The sequence below is a fragment of the Chrysemys picta genome, chromosome 8, assembly GCF_011386835.1.
Source record: "Chrysemys picta bellii isolate R12L10 chromosome 8, ASM1138683v2, whole genome shotgun sequence".
NCBI lineage: Eukaryota > Metazoa > Chordata > Testudines > Emydidae > Chrysemys > Chrysemys picta.
In genome coordinates, this window is record NC_088798.1 from 21,742 (window position 1) to 41,712 (window position 19,971).

Sequence of the window (19,971 nt, forward strand, 5' to 3'; positions counted from 1 at the left end):
CAGCAAGTCCTCTGCGTCTGACCAAGGCTCTGGGGCGAATCGCCGTTGCCAGGATACAAGAATGAAACAAACTTAGTTGCTGAGAATTCGCAAGCGCTGCGTTCCCCGCTTCCCGGGAGCGGGGCCGGTCATGGCGGCACGGGGCCGCGAGAAGGAGCCGCCCGACCTGGTGCATCAGAACCAGATTTTCTGCGAGACCGTCCGGAAGGAGCTGCGGTGCCAGAAACTGCACACGGAGTACGGGGTCAACCCCCTCAAACGGGGTAAGGTGGGGAAAAAGGGGCCTACCCCCTCAAACAGAGTGAGACTGGATGGGGGAGTACAAATAACTGTTGAGAAGGGGGAGAGGGGAGTCAAGGGGGCCAACCCCTCAAACGGGGCAAGATATAGGAGGGCCATGACAGAGGGAGTACAGGGTTGACTCCACCAAGTGGATCGGGGTGGGGGAGGGGCCAGTCTGCTCTCTTGGGGTGAGACAGGGCTTGGTGACCATGGCCAACTCACTCAAACAGGAGAGAAGGGGTATGGCCAACTTGAAGTGGTGAGGTAGCCCACATGGCCAGTTTAAGATTGGGGTATATGGGGGCAGGTCTGGAACTGGCAGTGGTGGCCTGGGGTCACAACACTGGAGCAAGATGGGATGGAGGCCCTAAATGGAAAGTCCTCCCTATCCACTGGCCTGGCTCCAGTTTCCCACCTTCCTATTCACAATCATGTAACATCCTTGTGGCAACTACGTGTGACTCTTGTGTTTGGGGGGCTGGGCACAAGCGCCAAAAGCTCCCTAGAAGTGTGTGGGGGGGGGGCACCTGGACCGTGTAGAGGGGCAAGCAGCAGGTGAGGGGGAGGGGGCCACCCAGGAGCAGGGCCGCATGTGGGCAGGGCCATAGTCAGGGCACAGATGGCTCCCTCGCTTCTCCAGAGCTTCCAGGGGCAGCACTCCAAAAGCAGTGGGCCACTGCTGCTCCAATGAGAGGTGCACTGCATCCAGCATTTCTTGCCCCGTTTCAGGACACTTAGTCTCCCCAAGCCTCTTGTACCCACCACCCATACTGACATGGGAAAGTAATGTTTGGATTTGTATGTGTGTGTTGGGGTTTAAATGCTATTTAACAGCTAGAAACAAGGAGGAACTAGCCCCATGTAGTCAGCCAGAACCCTGTGCTCTTCCAGCAAGTGCCCTGCAGGTCACAGTTTAGGAACCTGACAGATCAGTGGATGAACTCTGCTCTCTGGTCACAAACACCACCTAATGCCAGGGTCCCGTGGCGCCAAAGCTGATTCCCTTCAGTTCCCAGGAGCAATCAAGTGCCAACATTAACAAGAAGAACAGGAGGACTTGTGGCACCTTAGAGACTAACAAATTTATTAGAGCATAAGCTTTCGTGGACTACAGCCCACTTCTTCGGATGCATATAGAATGGAACATATATTGAGGAGATATATATACACACATACAGAGAGCATAAACAGGTGGGACTTGTCTTACCACCTCTGAGAGGCCAATTAATTAAGAGAAAAAAAACTTTTGAAGTGATAATCAAGCTAGCCCAGTACAGACAGACAGTTAGATAACAAATGTGAGAACACTTAGAAGGGGAGATAGATTCAATGTTTGTAATGGCTCAGCCATTCCCAGTCCTTATTCAAACCGGAGTTGATTGTGTCTAGTTTACATATCAATTCTAGCTCAGCAGTTTCTCGTTGGAGTCTGTTTTTGAAGTTTTTCTGTTGTAATATAGCCACCCGCAGGTCTGTCACTGAATGACCAGACAGGTTAAAGTGTTCTCCCACTGGTTTTTGAGTATTTTGATTCCTGATGTCAGATTTGTGTCCATTAATTCTTTTGCGTAGAGACTGTCCGGTTTGGCCAATGTACATGGCAGAGGGGCATTGCTGGCACATGATGGCATATATCACATTGGTAGATGTGCAGGTGAACGAGCCCCTGATGGTATGGCTGATGTGATTAGGTCCTATGATGATGTCACTGGAATAGATATGTGGACAGAGTTGACATCGGGGTTTGTTACAAGGATAGGTTCCTGGGTTAGTGGTTTTGTTCAGTGATGTGTGGTTGCTGGTGAGTATTTGCTTTAGGTTGGGGGGTTGTCTGTAAGCGAGGACAGGTCTGTCTCCCAAGATCTGTGAGAGTAAAGGATCATCTTTCAGGATAGGTTGTAGATCTCTGATGATGCGCTGGAGAGGTTTTAGTTGGGGGCTGAAGGTGACAGCTAGTGGTGTTCTGTTATTTTCTTTGTTGGGCCTGTCTTGTAGGAGGTGACTTCTGGGTACTCGTCTGGCTCTGTCAATCTGTTTTTTCACTTCAGCAGGTGGGTATTGTAGTTTTAAGAATGCTTGATAGAGATCTTGTAGGTGCTTGTCTCTATCCGAGGGATTGGAGCAAATGCGGTTATATCTTAGAGCTTGGCTGTAGACAATGGATCGTGTGGTGTGTCCTGGATGGAAGCTGGAGGCATGTAGGTAAGTGTAGCGGTCAGTAGGCTTCCGGTATAGGGTGGTATTTATGTGACCATCGCTTATTAGCACAGTAGTGTCCAGGAAATGGACCGCTTGTGTGGATTGATCTAGGCTGAGGTTGATGGTGGGATGGAAATTATTGAAATCATGGTGAAATTCCTCAAGGGCTTCTTTTCCATGGGTCCAGATGATGAAGATGTCATCAATGTCGCGCAAGTAGAGTAGGGGCGTTAAGGGACGAGAGCTAAGGAAGCGTTGTTCTAAGTCAGCCATAAAAATGTTGGCATATTGTGGGGCCATGCGGGTACCCATAGCAGTGCCGCTGACTTGAAGGTATATATTGTCCCCAAATGTGAAATAGTTGTGGGTGAGGACAAAATCACAAAGTTCAGCCACCAGGTTAGCTGTGACATTATCAGGGATACTGTTCCTGATAGCTTGTAGTCCATCTTTGTGTGGAATATTGGTGTAGAGGGCTTCTACGTCCATAGTGGCCAGGATGGTGTTTTCTGGAAGATCACCGATGGATTGTAGTTTCCTCAGGAAGTCAGTGGTGTCTCGAAGATAGCTGGGAGTGCTGGTAGCGTAGGGTCTAAGGAGAGAGTCTACATAACCAGACAAGCCTGATGTTAGGGTGCCAATGCCTGAGATGATGGGGCGTCCAGGATATCCACGTTTATGGATCTTGGGTAGCAAATAGAATACCCCTGGTCGGGGTTCTAGGTATGTGTCTGTACAGATTTGTTCCTGTGCTTTGTCAGGGAGTTTTTTTAGCAGATGGTGTAGTTTCTTTAGGTAATCCTCAGTGGGATCAGAGGATAATGGCCTGTAGAATGTGGTGTTAGAGAGCTGTCTAGCAGCCTCCTGGTCATATTCCAATTTATTCATGATGACGACAGCACCTCCTTTGTCAGCCTTTTTGATTATGATGTCAGGGTTGTTTCTGAGGCTGTAGATGGCGTTGTGTTCTGCATGGCTGAGGTTATGTGGCAAGTGATGTTGCTTTTCCACAATTTCAGCCTTTGCACGTCGACGGAAGCACTCTATGTAGAAATCCACATACTCAAATACTCAATACAAAATACTCAAAAACCAGTGGGAGAACACTTTAACCTGTCTGGTCATTCAGTGACAGACCTGCGGGTGGCTATATTACAACAGAAAAACTTCAAAAACAGACTCCAACGAGAAACTGCTGAGCTAGAATTGATATGCAAACTAGACACAATCAACTCCGGTTTGAATAAGGACTGGGAATGGCTGAGCCATTACAAACATTGAATCTATCTCCCCTTGTAAGTGTTCTCACACTTGTTATCTAACTGTCTGTCTGTACTGGGCTAGCTTGATTATCACTTCAAAAGTTTTTTTTCTCTTAATTAATTGGCCTCTCAGAGGTGGTAAGACAAGTCCCACCTGTTTATGCTCTCTGTATGTGTGTATATATATCTCCTCAATATATGTTCCATTCTATATGCATCCGAAGAAGTGGGCTGTAGTCCACGAAAGCTTATGCTCTAATAAATTTGTTAGTCTCTAAGGTGCCACAAGTCCTCCTGTTCTTCTTTTTGCGGATACAGACTAACACGGCTGCTACTCTGAAACCTAACATTAACAAGTGCTCCTTTTCCAATCTATAGTCTCTCTTCTTTTCCTTAACAGCTTAAGTGAGCTGGCAGGACACAGATTAGGGGGAGCTAGTGGTTTACCTGAAACTGCCTGTAATATTGATCCCATAATAGCAACCCACCTGCATCATCATATTTCTCCCCAGTTCACACGATCACCAGGAAGCCGATGTCTTGGCATGATAACATAGAAGAGCCTGCGGATGGTAAGTAGCCGCTGAACAGCTGTTGAGATAACTGGCTGACTAATACCAAAATTGTAACTTTTATTGTTTATTTAAACCATGCACCCATTTACATGCATTATTTATTTTAACATTTTTTTTACTGCGTCTCAACTTCTTTAGGATACCGCTACTGTTTTTGTGGTGCTACTAATTCACCTACAATTTTGACACAAGCATCAATTTTGCCACAGTCTGTTTTCTTTTTGGTTCAGACCATGGGAAACCTTGACCACCACTCCTCCGCTTGTTTGGCTGTGAGAGCCACAACAAGTTGGTCGTTTTTAGTAATAATATAGCTACAGTTCTCCGTTGGCTGATATGGGAGAGTTTCCAATTTCCATAAGGTGTTACCGGGTAAATCAATTATATTATTCTTAAACAGCCAATCTGTGCCCAAAATTACATCACTAGTCATATACTTGGTTTGAATCAAGTTCCTGGTGGTCTTAAAGCACTGAACTGAAAAAGGGAAGCCTTGCACCATGAAAGGGACTTGTATCCAGGGCGTTGGAGCTATGCTCCGGCTCCAGGCAAAAACCTGCAGCTCTGGAGCTGCTCTGCGCTCCAGCTCTGGGCTCTGCTCCAAAGCTCTGCTTGTATCCATTCCTGTCCAGTACTAGGCTTTCCTTGAAATGATTGCAAGACTACGGCCTCCACTTTTGTGCCTTCTTGGGAGGCTGCTTTAATTAGGGAGATGGAGGCTCCGGTATCAGAGCCAGTTTAGGAGCTTGGTTACCCTGCTGAACGTATATGTGGGGTCTCCCTCCTGGATCCCAGGTCAGTTTTCTTATGAATCTCCATGGTTGTGCTCCTACGTCAGGGGAGAGTCAACATCCAGTAGGCCTCCCTAAAAGTATTCTAAATCCGTCGCTGGAGGAGGGGGCAGATCCAACGGAGGAGTGCTTGGGGCTGTTACCCCAGGCACGTCCCTCCTTCGGGACTGCAATTTAAGGACCTCTTTTACAATATCTTTCATGGGAGCCCGGTCCCACTTTCCCCTATCTCCTCCCAGCTGCATTTATACTCTCCATGCCAACCGACGCATATCAGAGTTAGGCTTAATAGAATTATGTGTCTGTTTTTCTTCGTTGGATGCCTGATATTTTGATAAATCGGGATACAATCTTCCCTTTGCCTTGCTACCTCCTCTGCCTCGGGATCTCCCTCTGGAGTAGTCCCTGCGTGTTTCTACCCCTCATGTCGATCCGCTCTTGTTTGAATACGTGACTGTTGGCTCTATTGCTGCCATGTACAAGACCCTTTCTTTCTTTACCATAGGTTATGGTCCGAAGTGAGCGGTTAGTTGTTGGACCATTTTTTTTAGTTCCCCCAAATTGGCTGGGTGGCAGTCCTGCCACACTGCCAATTTCCCAGAATAATAGGGGAGCAGAGACGCGGCGCAATCCCTTAAGGACTGGACTCTGAATGCCACTTCATCTATTGCGGTGATTCCAGTAACAGTAGCCAAACCAGCCAATAATTGCATCAAGGCCCATCGAGTGAGATAGTTTTCAGGGTCCTTGTTAGGCTTCTGGGTGGAAGCTATGGTCTTCTCTCCGACTGTTGCCATCATGACCAGGAGACCAAGATCATTGGTAACCACCCTTCAGTCTAGTGGGGCTCTAAATTCTGGGGCTGCACATATACCCATAAGTCAGTAGCCTTCTGGGGTGGTTAGCCTTTCCCTTCCTGCTAGTAAGGACTGCATTGGTGCACCATCTAAAAAAAGGTGTCCCAGTTTAAAATCCCCAGATGATTGGCCATTGCTTTTAAATTGGCAGCCAATAGTGGAAATTGTGGTAATTGTACTGCTACCCCCACCATCTACGGGGGTTGTTATAGTGCATCGTTCAATGGCCGCCACTGGCGCTGTAAGACACTCTTGCGGGTCATTACAGATGTCCCCTTCCCAAGTTTCCTGGGGGTCCCAGATTCCTTCCTCCCAGTCTAGGCTTCCTTTGCACTGAGCATGGTTCCATTCTTCCGCACTTACTGCTGCGACCTGGGGGGTTGCAAAGCCTAATTTCTGTTTAAGTTGTTTGATGATTGATTCATAGCTGTTATGGCTTGCAGGGGCTTTACCTTGTTTTAATGTCAATTTTTTTTTTTTTTTTACCATGCCTTGTAGGACTTGGTTTTCTTTTTTTAAGTTCCCTGGAGGCCGTAGTCTGTTCTGCCAGGAATCTTTTTTTGCCTTTACACGCCTGGACTGCTTCCTTTACCATTTCGAGCTGGCCTTGGGTATTGGTAGCCAAGACTTTCCAACTGTCTGCTCCTTTGTCTGTTTGGTTTAACCTCTCTTGCAAAGATGCTTTTTCCTCTTTGCAGATGGCTAAGCGGAGGTAACAATCATTACATGCCTCCCGTAACAGCCAGATTGCTGCTGCGTCTCTTTTGGCAGCATTAGGAGATATTGAGCCAATCTATCCTCTAGGTCCAAAATGGTGCAGACATCGGCTAGGGCTTGTTCAGTCCAAGGACTGTGCCCATATTTTTGGAGGATTTGCTGAAAAGGAGTGATTTCCTTAACAAAGGGTGAGGTTGGGACTCCTTCCAATTCCATCCCTCCCTCCAACAATACTTTGCCTTGTTTTCTTTTAAATATTTCTAGAAGTTTTGCTTAAACCTTCCTATCACACTTTTACGTGCTGCAATGTGTGATCCAACCTGGGTTTTTCTAACCCTACCACTGCTGACCGCTAGCAAGTGGTTTGGCTTGGCTTGGCTCCTGGGCCCTTTTTGTCACACCTGACCATCAGCAAGTGACACAGCCTGGATACTATAATTGTATTTGTATGGTATGAGCTCTATACCTATTATCTTTAGCTCCTGGAGGCCAGAGCTCTGGTTAACCAGATCCAAGTGCCGAGCTTGCGAGGGCCGGCGGTGTGCACACCATCTGTTTTTACAGTAATCAAGACATATGCCAAGATCTCCTCTTTTCGCAATTCTCCACCAAAATGTTATACACTAATAGAATAAAAACCAGCAGGATCTTTTTAAAGGGGATAAGGCAGAATGCCGGGTTTACTGTAAATACAAAAAATAGAATGCAAGCTATTCCATTGACTATACCTATTAAACTTGCTATTTTACACTCACTCACACACACACACACACACACACACACACACACACACACAAGTTATTATAGTTACCAGCATAGAGGTTGCTTGTGCCAAGTCACTGGCCAGGTAGTCTGGACACGAGGGTGGAGCCGAGTCTTGTCTGATGCACATCTGATGCTCCTGGAGGGTGGTTGCAGAACCAGACTCAAGAGTTCTTGGGTTCTGTTCTTCTAGGACTTTGTCCACATGCAAATTTATGGAGATTGCTTCATCATGCTGTTGTTACATTTGAAGTGATAATCAATCAGCAGATGGCACATCCATGACGGCTCCATAACGGCTGGGTGTTATCTTGCTCTTTAATTCTTCGGCTCCTCCATCCTCGGGGCGGTTGGGTGGATTCCAGTTTGCCCTGCGGGGTCATTCGGTTATTTCCACTTTGCACATTTTTTGGCCAACCAATACCAAAGTTGTAACTTTTAGGCTGGTGCATTTTACTCTTTTATTGTTTATTTAAACCATGCAGCCATTTACATGCATTCTTTATTTTAATATATTTTTCACTTTTACTTTACCATTTATTTATTTAACTTTTTTTTTAATATATAAACAACTTTTGGGGCGTAACAGGTTTTAACAAGTCTGCTTAGCTCACTTACTACACAAACAAACAAAAAACCACAACAAATAAAAATTTCAATATGCTATTCCAAAAAGCAATTTTTTGCAAAATTCTTATTACTGATTAAAACCAGCCATCTAAAAATATACTAATACAATTAACAATTCATCCTTATAAACTCCAAAACAAAAAAAAGCATTTTAATTAACACAACCTTAATATCTTAACTAAAAAGCCTATTTCTTTTTAATACTCAAGCTTAGCCTAAAACCCACCCCAAACTATACTATACCTATAACAAATTAATAAAACTCAATATAATCCAACACAGGTTACTCCCTAGAGAATGCATTCCTCCCCCAGCCCTTTGGGGGGAGTAAAATTCAGAATATTAGACAGAGTAAGGCTCTCAAGTTAAATTCAGGCTTAACATTCCTAAAGCTCATACACTGAATGGATTATACTGCATGTGGGCAGGGAGCACAAGAGTCTTCACAGCCAGCCACAACTCACAGGACCCATGTGACTTAAGGGCAAATGTTGTGGCCATTGAACCTGAGTAACACCCAGACACTGTAAATCTAAATCCACCCGTGGGCAGACATCAGAAATAAAAACATGCTTTTGGGGAGGGGGGGGAGGGGAGGAGTTGTGTGGGAAGGAATGTAATGAAATTCAGAAAGTGATCAAACTATTTTTGAAAAGACAACAAATTACACAGCATATGCTTAGAGCAGAGGAGTGGGAAAGAACAGGGGCTTGGAGCCCAATGGAGGAAAATGTAGATTAAAGGGAGGGGAATAAATGGCAAAGGGCAGGAGGGGAAGGAGTTGAAGGCTCAGGTAAGGGGTGTGTGTAAGGCAACTGGGAAGGGCGACATGGTAGTAGGGCATGTGGGAGAGATTGAAGTAGGGAGCACTTGTCAGCCCTACATTCTCCCCTCTTGTGTGTGTACTGGGGGCTGGAGGGGCAGTTCACATATCTTAGAGCTATTTGTTTCAGGTTGCATTCATCTCCATGGTATACTTTAGAAATCACACCCTCTTGGAGCTTGTCTATGTGGCATGACAACACGCACAAGATGAACGGGAAACTTCACACCTCTCCAAGCTTCCTATGCTGCAGATGGATGTGTAGCCCCTTGTCAAGGCTCCTTCCCCATTCAACGTTAGGGTATAGATGTGGGGGCCTGCATGAAAACCTCTAAGCTTCTCTACCAACTTAGATCTGCTTTTGCTGCCACCACTTCCAATGTGCTAACTCCCTTCCCTGGGTAGCCTTGAGACTCTTCCACCAATTCCCTGGTGAACGCTAATTCAAAACCCCTTGGATCTTAAAACAAGGAGGAATTAATTATTCCCCCTCCTTCCCTTCCCCCCCCCCCCCCCCACCAATTCCTGGTGAGTTCAGATCAATCCCCTTGGATCTTAGAACAAGGAAAAATCAATCTGGTTCTTAAAAAGAAGGCTTTTAATTAAAGAAAGGTAAAAATCATCTGTAAAATCAGGATGGAAAATAACTTTACAGGGTAATCAAACTTAAAGAGCCCAGAGGAACCCCCTCTAGCCTTTGGTTCAAAGTTACAGCAAACAGAGGTAAAGACTCTAGCAAAAGGTACATTTACAAGTTGAGAAAACAAAGATAAAACTAACACGCCTTGACTGGCTGTACTTACAAGTTTGAAATATGAGAGACCTCTTCAGAAAGATTTGGAGAGCATGGATTGATGTCTGGTCCCTCTTAGTCCCAAGAGCGAGCAATCACCCAAACAAAAGCCTTCCCCCCCACCAAGATTTGAAAGCGTCTTGTCCCTTTATTGGTCCTTTGGGTCAGGTGTCAGCCAGGTTACCTGAGCTTCTTAACCCTTTACAGGTGAAGGGATTTTGGAGTTTCTGGCCAGGAGGGATTTTATAGTATTGTACACAGGAGGGTTGTTACCCTTCCCTTTATAGTTATGACACCCCTTCCATCCATCCTTCCTTTAAAAAAAAAAAAAAAAAGTCTCCCACATCAGCATTATCCTGTGCTAGGAATATGGATACAGCAGCAGTTGCTGATTAATTTCATACAATACTATAGCAGTGCACCAGCTCCGCTATAGCTAAGGTTACAGAATACTTTCTTTTTAAAGGATTACTTTCCCAAGTGCTCTAAAATCCACCTTTGAATGGACTGTCTTGAAATTTGCTATGCCTCATAGGAGTGTAATGTAGGGTTAGTGGTCCAAACTGGGGATTGAGCAAGGGATTCCCACACAGTTCCAGGCCTTCTCTTGACAGCTCAGAGTCCTTAGGTGAACAATAGGCAATCATGGAGACTTTGAAGTAGACCTATTTCCTAATCATCACTGGCAATTAACTACAGGGGTTAGAATCATAGAATCTCAGGGTTGGAAGGGACCTCAAGAGGTCATCTAGTCCAACCCCCTGCTCAAAGCAGGACCAATCCCAACTAAATCATCCCAGCCAGGGCTTTGTCAAGCCAGGCCTTAAAAACCTCCAAGGAAGGAGACTCCACCTCTCTAGGTAACCCATTCCAGTGCTTCACCACCCTCCTAGTGAAATAGTGTTTCCTAATATCCAACCTGGACCTCCCCCACTGCAACTTGAGACCATTGCTCCTTGTTCTGTCATCTGGTACCACTGAGAACAGTCTAGATCCATCCTCTTTGGAACCCCCCTTCAGGTAGTTGAAGGCTGCTATCAAATGACCCCTCATTCTTCTCTTCTGGAGACTAAACAATCCCAGTTCCCTCAGCCTCTCCTCATAAGTCATGTGCTCCAGACCCCTAATCATTTTTGTTGCCCTCCGTTGGACTCTTTCCAATTTTTCCACATCCTTCTTGTAGTGTGGGGCCCAAAACTGGACACAGTATTCCAGATGAGGCCTCACCAATGTCGAATAAAGGGGAACGATCACGTTCCTCGATCTGCTGGCAATGCCCCTACTTATACAGTCCAAAATGCCATTAGCTTTCTTGGCAACAAGAGCACGCTGTTGACTCATATCCAGCTTCTCGTCCACTGTGACCCCTAGGTCCTTTTCTGCAGAACTGCTACCTAGCCATTCGGTCCCTAGTCTGTAGCAGTGCAGGGGATTCTTCCATCTTAAGTGCAGGACTCTGCACTTGTCCTTGTTGAACCTCATCAGGTTTTTTTTGGCCCAATCCTCTAATTTGTCTAGGTCCCTCTGTATCCAATCCCTACCCTCTAGTGTATCTACCACGCCTCCTAGTTTAGTGTCATCTGCAAACTTGCTGAGAGGGCAGTCCATACTATCCTCCAGATCATTAATAAAGATATTAAACAAAACTGGCCCCAGGACAGACCCTTGGGGCACTCCGCTTGAAACAGACTGCCAACTAGACATGGAGCCATTGATCACTACCCCTTGAGCCTGACGATCTAGCCAGCTTTCTATCCACCTTACAGTCCATTCATCCAGCCCATACTTCTTTAACTTGGCGGCAAGAATACTGTGGGAGACCGTATCAAAAGATTTGCTAAAGTCAAGGAATAAACACATCCACTGCTTTCCCCTCATCCACAGAGGGAGTTATCATAGAAGGCAATTAGGTTAGTCAGGCACGACTTCCCCTTGGTGAATCCATGCTGACTGTTCCTGATCACTTTCCTCTCCTCTAAGTGCTTCAGAATTGATTCCTTGAGGACCTGCTCCATGATTTTTCCAGGGACTGAGGTGAGGCTGACTGGCCTGTAGTTCCCCAGATCCTCCTCCTTCCCTTTTTTAAAGATGGGCACTACATTAGCCTTTTTCCAGTCATCTGGGACCTCCCCCAATCGCCATGAGTTTTCAAAAATAATGGCTAATGGCTCTGCAATCTCATCCGCCAACTCCTTTAGCACCCTCGGATGCAGCGCATCCGGCCCCATGGACTTGTGCACGTCCAGTTTTTCTAAATAGTCCCGAACCACTTCTTTCTCCACAGAGGGCTGGTCACCTTCTCCCCATATTGTGCTGCCCAGTGCAGCAGTCTGGGAGCTGACCTTGTTCATGAAGACAGAGGCAAAAAAAGTATTGAGTACATTAGCTTTTTCCACATCCTCGGTCACTAGGTTGCCTCCCTCATTCAGTAAGGGGCCCACACTTTCCTTGATTTTCTTCTTGTTGCTAACATACCTGAAGAAACCCTTCTTGTTACTCTTAACATCTCTTGCTAGCTGCAACTCCAAGTGTTATTTGGCCTTCCTGATTTCACTCCTGCATGTCTGAGCAATATTTTTTATACTCCTCCCTGGTCATTTGTCTAATCTTCCACTTCTTGTAAGCTTCTTTTTTGCGTTTAAGATCAGCAAGGATTTCACTGTTTAGCCAAGCTGGTCGCCTGCCATATTTACTATTCTTTCTACACATCGGGATGGTTTGTTCCTGCAACTGCAATAAGGATTCTTTAAAATACAGCCAGCTCTCCTGGACCCCTTTGCCCTTCATGTTATTCTCCCAGGGAATCCTGCCCATCTGTTCCCTGAGGGAGTCAAAGTCTGCTTTTCTGAAGTCCAGGGTCCATATTCTGCTGCTTTCCTTTCTTCCTTGTGTCAGGATCCTGAACTCTACCATCTCATGGTCACTGCCTCCCAGGTTCCCATCCACTTTTGCTTCCCCTACTAATTTTTCCCTGTTTGTGAGCAGCAGGTCAAGAAAAGCTCTGTCCCTAGTTGGTTCCTCCAGCACTTGCACCAGGAAATCGTCCCCTACACTTTCCAAAAACTTCCTGGATTCTGTGCATCGCTGTATTGCTCTCCCAGCAGATATCAGGGTGATTAAAGTCTCCCATGAGAACCAGGGCCTGCGATCTAGCAACTTCTGCTAGTTGCCAGAAGAAAGCCTCGTCCACCTCATCCCCCTGGTCTGGTGGTCTATAGCAGACTCCAACCACGACATCATCCTTGTTGTTCACACTTCTCAACTTTATCCAGAGACTCTCAGGTTTTTCTGCAGTTTCATACTGGAGCAGTCATACTCCTCTCTTACATACAACGCAACTCCCCCACCTTTTCTGCCCTGCCTGTCCTTCCTGAACAGTTTATATCCATCCATGACATAACATAGGGTTAACATAAGGTAATTTATCCATGAAGCAGTTTATCACAAACTTTAAAGAGATATATAGAAAATGACACTTTCACCCAAGATTCATCTATATGTTAATATTCCCTTTTGATCTCTGAATCAATTGCTATAGTGAGACAGGAACTGTCTGTTTACATGGATAACATCTAACAAGATATAAGTAAATACATACAATTAGTATGACCTCCAAGTCTCTTACAATACAGGTTTGCATTTCAAAGTTCTAGCCTATCTATCCAACATGGAATGGCCCTAATTACCAATCACATACTTTTCTAATATGTCTCTAAAGATTGACTCTGGGTCGTTTAGCCTGCGAGCTGCTTACTCCTTTCTATTGACACCTTACTTGACACACTTTGTATAAGATTCATTGCAATTATATAACAGTGGTGCAACAATGTATGACCATGCAAATTTCTAATCAGATAATGTCACACAAGGCCAAGGGGGGGGGGGGGTCCTCAGACTCATCTTAACCTGTGTCAACTCAGTCGCTATCTCAAAAGGTTGAAGATCCGCATGGTCTCCTTGGGATCGATCATTGCATTTCTGGATCCAATTCAGGGGATTGGTATGCCACCCTAGACTTAAGATGCATACTTCCACGTTCCAATCTTTCAAGGCCACAGAAGATTTGAGGAGAAGGGGAGTCCATGTATTTCTATACCTCGACAGCTGGCTCATCAAGGGCACATCTTGAGTGCAAGTGGAGATGGACATCGCCCTCATCCAGTCGACCTTCCGGGTGTTGGGCCTTCTAATTGATGTGCAGAAGTCAACACTGATACCCATTCATAGTAGGAAAGAGCCTGAGACATAAGCCCTTGTATAAGTATAAGGCAGGACCTGCTCACAGAACCTGGCAAGAACACGGCTAATATTGCAAAAATACACATTCCTAAAAAGTGCTAAGTTCCGAGTACTCATGCAAACACATCCCAATATCAAGAACATCTCAATATCAAGGATGATACAAAAACATTCCCTAAAAGATAAAGTCAGGATAACAGTACGTAACTTGTTCATATCAGGGTATAAAGATGTATCTCAGAGGGAGTATCTTTGGCCAGCTTAGGGAGCAGTGGAAAGTCCCGCCACTGACTGAGCTGCATCCATTGTCACTGGCATACATAGAATTCATAAAATATCAGGGTTGGAAGGGACCTCAGGAGATCATCTAGTCCAACCCCCTGCCCAAAGCAGGACTAATTCCGACAGATTTTTGCCCCAGATCCCTAAAAGGCCCTCAAGAATTGAACTCACAACCCTAGGTTTAGTAGGCTAATGCTCAAACCACTGAGCTATCCCTCCCCCCATATCTTAGTATCCTCAGAGTCTGCCAGGTGCTATTACTGTGCTTCGTTGACAATAAACCTGGCTAGGTGCCTTCGTACCTTAATGGATCTTGTGGTCATTGGGCGGTTCACTCAAGGTTGCTGTGCCAACTGTCTGTGCAGAGCTAGGACAGCACACACGGAGAACACACACACACACAGCCAAATATCTAACCACACTATTCAGAGAATAGAATTCATCGGGGTGGTCCTCGACTCCCAGCTAGCAAAGACTCTTCTTCCAGAAGATCGCTTTCAGGCAATCTTGGAGTTAATACGCTACATGCAAGCTCACCTGGTCACAACGGTCAGACTTTGCTTGAGCCTTCCTGGCCACATTGCTTCATGTACATATGTGGTTCGTCACGTGAGGCTGAGACTCAGACCTCTCAAAGCCTGGCTGGCTATGGTGTATTCCCCCTCCAGGCATCACCTGGATAGGGCTATCATGGTGCCTCCTTATATCCTCAGCTCCCTGTCATGGTGGCTGGATCACGGAGTAGTCTGCGGGGGAATTCCCTTCACAAATTGCCATCAGCAAACCTGGTCTTGGATGCCTCAGCACGGGGCTGGGGAGCCCACCTGGAGACGCTCAGGTCCCAAGATCGCTGGTTTGCAGAGGAGTTATCGCTTCACATCAACGTAGGAGAGCTCAGGGCAGACCATCTAGCATGCCAGGTGTTCTTGCCCCTCATTCCGAATAGGACAGTCTCAATTCTCATGGACAATAAATCAGTCATGTACTACATCAGTGTTGAGGGACCCATTCTCTCCCAACCCCCATGTTGGGAGACTGTCTATGGGAGTTCTGCATTGTGCACTCGATCAAGATCAAGGCTTCATACCTGCCAGGGGTGCAGAACCAGCTTGCGGACTGCCTCAGCAGGTCCTTCTCCACGCCCAGATGTCACAGTGAGCATCTTTTGCTAAAGGGGATTTTCCCCACATAGATTTGTTTGCTACACGTTCCAACAAAAAGAGCCAACAGTTCTGCTTCCTGAGGGGGTCACAGCCCGGCTCCAGGACGGATGCCTTTCTGATGAGGTGGTCGCATTACCTATTCTATGCCTTTCTGCCCATCCTGCTGATTCACAATTTGCTGATAAAGATCAAGCAGAATTGGGCTCGGGTTATTCTAATAGCTCCCAGCTTGGCCTAGGTAGCACTGGTACACACCTTGCTTGTTTATCTCTCCCTTGAGACCCCACTCAAGCTCTCTCTGTACCCAGACCTGATCTTGCAAGACCATGGTCGGCTGCTCCATCCGAACCTCAGCTCTCTGGGGCCTGAAATCTGCGGGGCTGAACCCCGAACAGGCTTGTTTGGAGCAGGTCTGCAAAAGTCTCCTGGGCAGAAGGAAACCTTCCATGAGTACAGCTTACTATGCAAAGTGGAAGCGGTTCTCTCTCTGGTCATCCAGATGTGGAGTCCCGCTGACGCAATCTTCGCTTCAATAATTTAAGATCAACCTCCTATCTTTGAAAGAACAGGGCCTGACCCTTTCCTCTATAAAGGTCCAGTTGGCAGCCATTTCAGCATTCCATCCGAATGTCAACAATAGGTCGGTGTTCTCCCTTGAAATGGTAGACGGCTTCCTCAAAGGTCTGGAGAGGACATTTCCCCAGATGTGGGAACCTCTCCCCCCCCATGGGCCTTGAATCTTGTCTTCTTGAAAGTGACGTGGCCACCCTTTGAGGCACTGGCGATGCATTCTCTACTACATCTTTCGTGGAAAACAGCCTTTCTGCTGGTGATTACTTCGGCCAGGAGGGTGTCGGAGATCTGAGCCCTCATGGCAGAACCCCCCTATACAGTTTTCTTTATGGACAAGGACCAGCTTCAGCCGCACCCAAAATTTCTCCCAAAGGTTGTGTCCCAATTCCACTACAGCCAACCAATCTTTCTGCCAGTCTTTTATCCTAAACCTCATACAAGTAAGGAAGAACATGCTCTGGCATTTTATATTGAAAGGACCAGACCATTCTGTAGGTAACTTCAGCTCTTCATAGTGATAGCTGACAGAATGACAGGGCTTCCCATCTCTGCCCAAAGGATCTCGTCTTGGATCACATCTTGCATACGAGTGTGCTATGACCTCGCGGGCATTTCCCCTCCACCGAACTTAACTGTCCACTCCATGAGGTCTCAGGCCTCTTCGGCGGCCTTCCTAGCACAGGACCCATTCCAGGAGATATGTAGAACAGCAACCTGGTCCTCAGTGCACACATTCTTCACACACTATGACCTCTCCTGTCATTTGTGAGTTTGCAAATATTATTGCCAGCAGTGCCGTTATTTCTTCAGCTAATTCCTTCAGCAGCCTGGGGTGAACAGCATCAGGCCTCGCTGACTTGAATTCATTCAAATTAGTCAGAAGATCTCTGACATGTTCTTTACTTATCCTGATCTGCATCCCTTCCCCTTTGTCTATGGCAACTTCACTAGTCGTCCGGTCACATGTTATTTTTTTTGTGAGAAGAATTAAGCCCCACTTTACTTAAAAAGGTAAGTTTTGCACTTTTCAGTCACTATTGCCATCTCCAGGAGGCCAGCCTTGATGACCTCTTGAGGTCCCTTCCAGCCCCACATTTCTATGATTCTATAACTGTGTATGCACATGCCTTTACACAGAATGAGAACAACCTGGGGAAAAAGGCACTGGCATACAGGGTCTGTAAGGTTACAAACAGACAAAAGTTAATAGAAATAGGAACTGGTTTCCTGAAGTCACAGATCAGGAAATAGGAACTGGAATAGTAAGGGACCAGGTTACAAGCAAATAACATAAGCAATGTCAATTGGCAGGATAGGGAGGGGTGGCTGGCAGCAGACACAGAGTGAGGATAGGGGGCTGTTATACAGGAGACAAGGATGACAGAATTAGCAAGATGTATGGGTATGTTTGACAAAAACAGTAGATATACCATGACACCTCACCGGGTCATTCACAGAAGCGCAGAAACAGAGAGCTGACTTCACTGTTGACCTCTTGTCTATTTCTTTTAGAGCAGAAGCTCCTCAGGATAAGGTTCAACTCTTCCCTTATGTCATGCACACTGTTCCTTTCTTCTGGTTTAAAAAACACTGTCTTCTCCCCATGCTTTTTTTTCCTAATCCAACAGCCAAGTTTCTGAATCTTATTCACCATGCTGCACTGGAGCCAACCAAGAAATACACAGAGCCACAGACAGAGAGCCAGGAAATTGGCTGGAATACCACTCCCTTGGTGAGTAGGATCTCTAAACGCTCTAGAGTATAAAAAGGAGCAGCTCAATGTAGGCCTTTGAACTCATTTCTCTGTTTGAGGAATAAACCCGGAACAAACTTGAAACAAATATAACCAATGGAACAAAAAAGTGTGGGAAACAGGTTTGGGAAAGAGCTGAGGTGCTAGTGGGTAGCAAATTGAACATTAAATTTTAGTAGAACGTGATGGAGTATGCAGCTCTACTCAGAGGTGCCAACTTTCCGAGTTCCGGGTGGGGTGTGTGTGTGCGCGCACTCAACCCCTGCTCCACCTCAGGCTCCGCCCCCACTCCACCCTTTCCCCCAAACCTGCACCCCACCCCTTCCTGCCCCTGCTCTTCCTCCCCTCCCACCCCCCAAGTTCCTCCTGCATGCTACTGTACATCTGATCGCTGTGGGCAGGAGGCACTGGGAGGGAGGGGGAGGAGCTGATCCGCAGGGCCTGCCGGTGGGAGGGCTGTGGGGGGAGGAGCTGATCCACGGGGCTGCCAGTGGATGCTGAGCACCCACTATTTTTTTCCATGAGTGCTCCACCCCAAAGCACCCATGGGCCCAACTTGCATAGGCACCGCAGAGTACAGAGGTGAAGTGATAGTCCCCCTCTCTCAATCTGCTGCAACCCCATATCCAGAATATTTGCATTCAGTTCTGATAACATCAATATCATATGCTACAAATGTTTGTAGGTAAGTGTGGTATGACTATATCCTTTAGATAGGTGGGAAGAAAGAACCAGGAAACTACTAATAAACCTGAGGTGTATCCCAGTCAGAATATATATTCTGATTTATGATAAGGAATCAACATGGAAATTCTTGAGAAGAGATGTGAACTCTGACACATGGGTTTATTAAAAACGGATCACATCTGACAAACTAATAGCAGTAATCATGACTGATCCAGCAGAGACTTCTGAGGTTCCACTAAAGCAAAGGAGTGCCTGAAGAATTCTGGTAAATTTCTTCTTGGAAACCAATTAGTTGAGGGAACATAAAACTGATAATTGTATTTGTTTCAAAGTAGAGACAGGTCAATTTCTTAGAGCTTCCTCTACTCAGAGGGGAAAAGAGCAGATAGGCAGTCAATGGGGTAGAGTAGAGGGCTTTAGTCTTTTCAAAAATTAGCTAGTTCCTAGATGGATAACACCTGCAAACAGGCTATCACTTGGGGGTAACAAGGTGTATAGCACACCAAGGGGAAACAATTTCTGGCTGCAGGGATTCTTATATAGACCCTGTGCAACTCACCCCTTCTTGCTACCTGGCTTGATTGGTAATGTACTTCTGACCAGCCACTAGTTCCAGCTTCAGAAATGTTAATGCTATGGTGCATCTCAGGTGAGTCAGTTACTGGTGACAATGCCTGAGCTAGAAAAAGCCCAGCTTGACTTTCAGGTGGTTGATTGAAGTTGCAGGACTAGCAGCAATGGGCGAGGGAAAAGAAATACATCTAGAATTGAGCACATCTAAATTGGAGTTAGAGACAAACCTAGGAACTCTCAGTACCATTTTTACAGATCACTTTAGAAGTGCAGTTACCAAAAGACAAATGAAGTTTCCTTTTTATGAGCACCTGGCTACTGTAGTAATCCAACAGTGAAGATTTGATGGACCAATGGCCGGTATGGTAAATCCCATCTAGTGCTTTTACCTTAGTGATGATCAGCCAATAACCTGAAATACGAGATTCAGTTACCTTGTTAATCATATAGTCATCCAGTCATGCAGCAGTGAATTGCAGCAACTGACTCCTTGAATCCTTGATCTCAAAGAGAACATCTCCTGGAGACGCTCCTCACACTTTGACCATTTTCTCTTCCACAGATTAGTGTGGACCGCACTGACCGCAGACTGTACTTCCCATGCCGGAACAGTGAGATCACCAAGTACATGGCTGCCATGTGGCGCCTGAAGGAGCAGAGTGAGAACATGCAGTAGGGTGGTAGTAGCAACATTGCTTTGCTAGGCAGAGTTGTATGGCGTTTGGAGTTTCTAAACAACGTTGCCACCTCCTCATTGCCACGAGTAGCCCTGTAGATTTCTGAGCAAGGGAGGAGGAATCTCCAGCTGGGCCATACCTCCTGGAAGCTGATAGCTGTTACAGAAATAAACCCATGTGAAAGTTCTGCTTTTCTCTCTTACTGCTCTCATCCAAGTGGATGTACTAACAACCCGAGAAAGGCTCTACCCTTTTGACAGGCTCCAGGCTTGAGACTGTAGCAAAGCCAGTATTTACTAATTCTGACCTGGAGGTTAAATTCCCCACTTTTAC

The 19,971-nt window shown here is 46.1% G+C and overlaps 1 protein-coding gene across 1 annotated transcript; it reads left to right on the top strand.

Annotated features, from left to right (window-relative positions):
* Nucleotides 1-127: 127 nt before the first annotated feature.
* CFAP144 (cilia and flagella associated protein 144) lies at nt 128-19,825 on the top strand. Its single transcript, XM_005307097.4, has 4 exons — nt 128-263; nt 4,256-4,315; nt 17,577-17,680; nt 19,524-19,825. Exons 1-4 carry the CDS (start codon nt 131-133, stop codon nt 19,635-19,637), a joined length of 411 nt encoding a protein of 136 aa, XP_005307154.1. The 5' UTR covers nt 128-130; the 3' UTR covers nt 19,638-19,825.
* Nucleotides 19,826-19,971: the final 146 nt, after the last annotated feature.

Coding starts and splice junctions, on each gene's coding strand:
- CFAP144 (XM_005307097.4), top strand. CDS start 131: ATGGCGGCACGGGGCCGCGAGAAGGAGCCGCCCGACCTGGTGCATCAG. Junction 4,316..17,576: donor CATAGAAGAGCCTGCGGATG/GTAAGTAGCCGC, acceptor CTAATCCAACAG/CCAAGTTTCTGAATCTTATT. Junction 17,681..19,523: donor GCTGGAATACCACTCCCTTG/GTGAGTAGGATC, acceptor TCTCTTCCACAG/ATTAGTGTGGACCGCACTGA.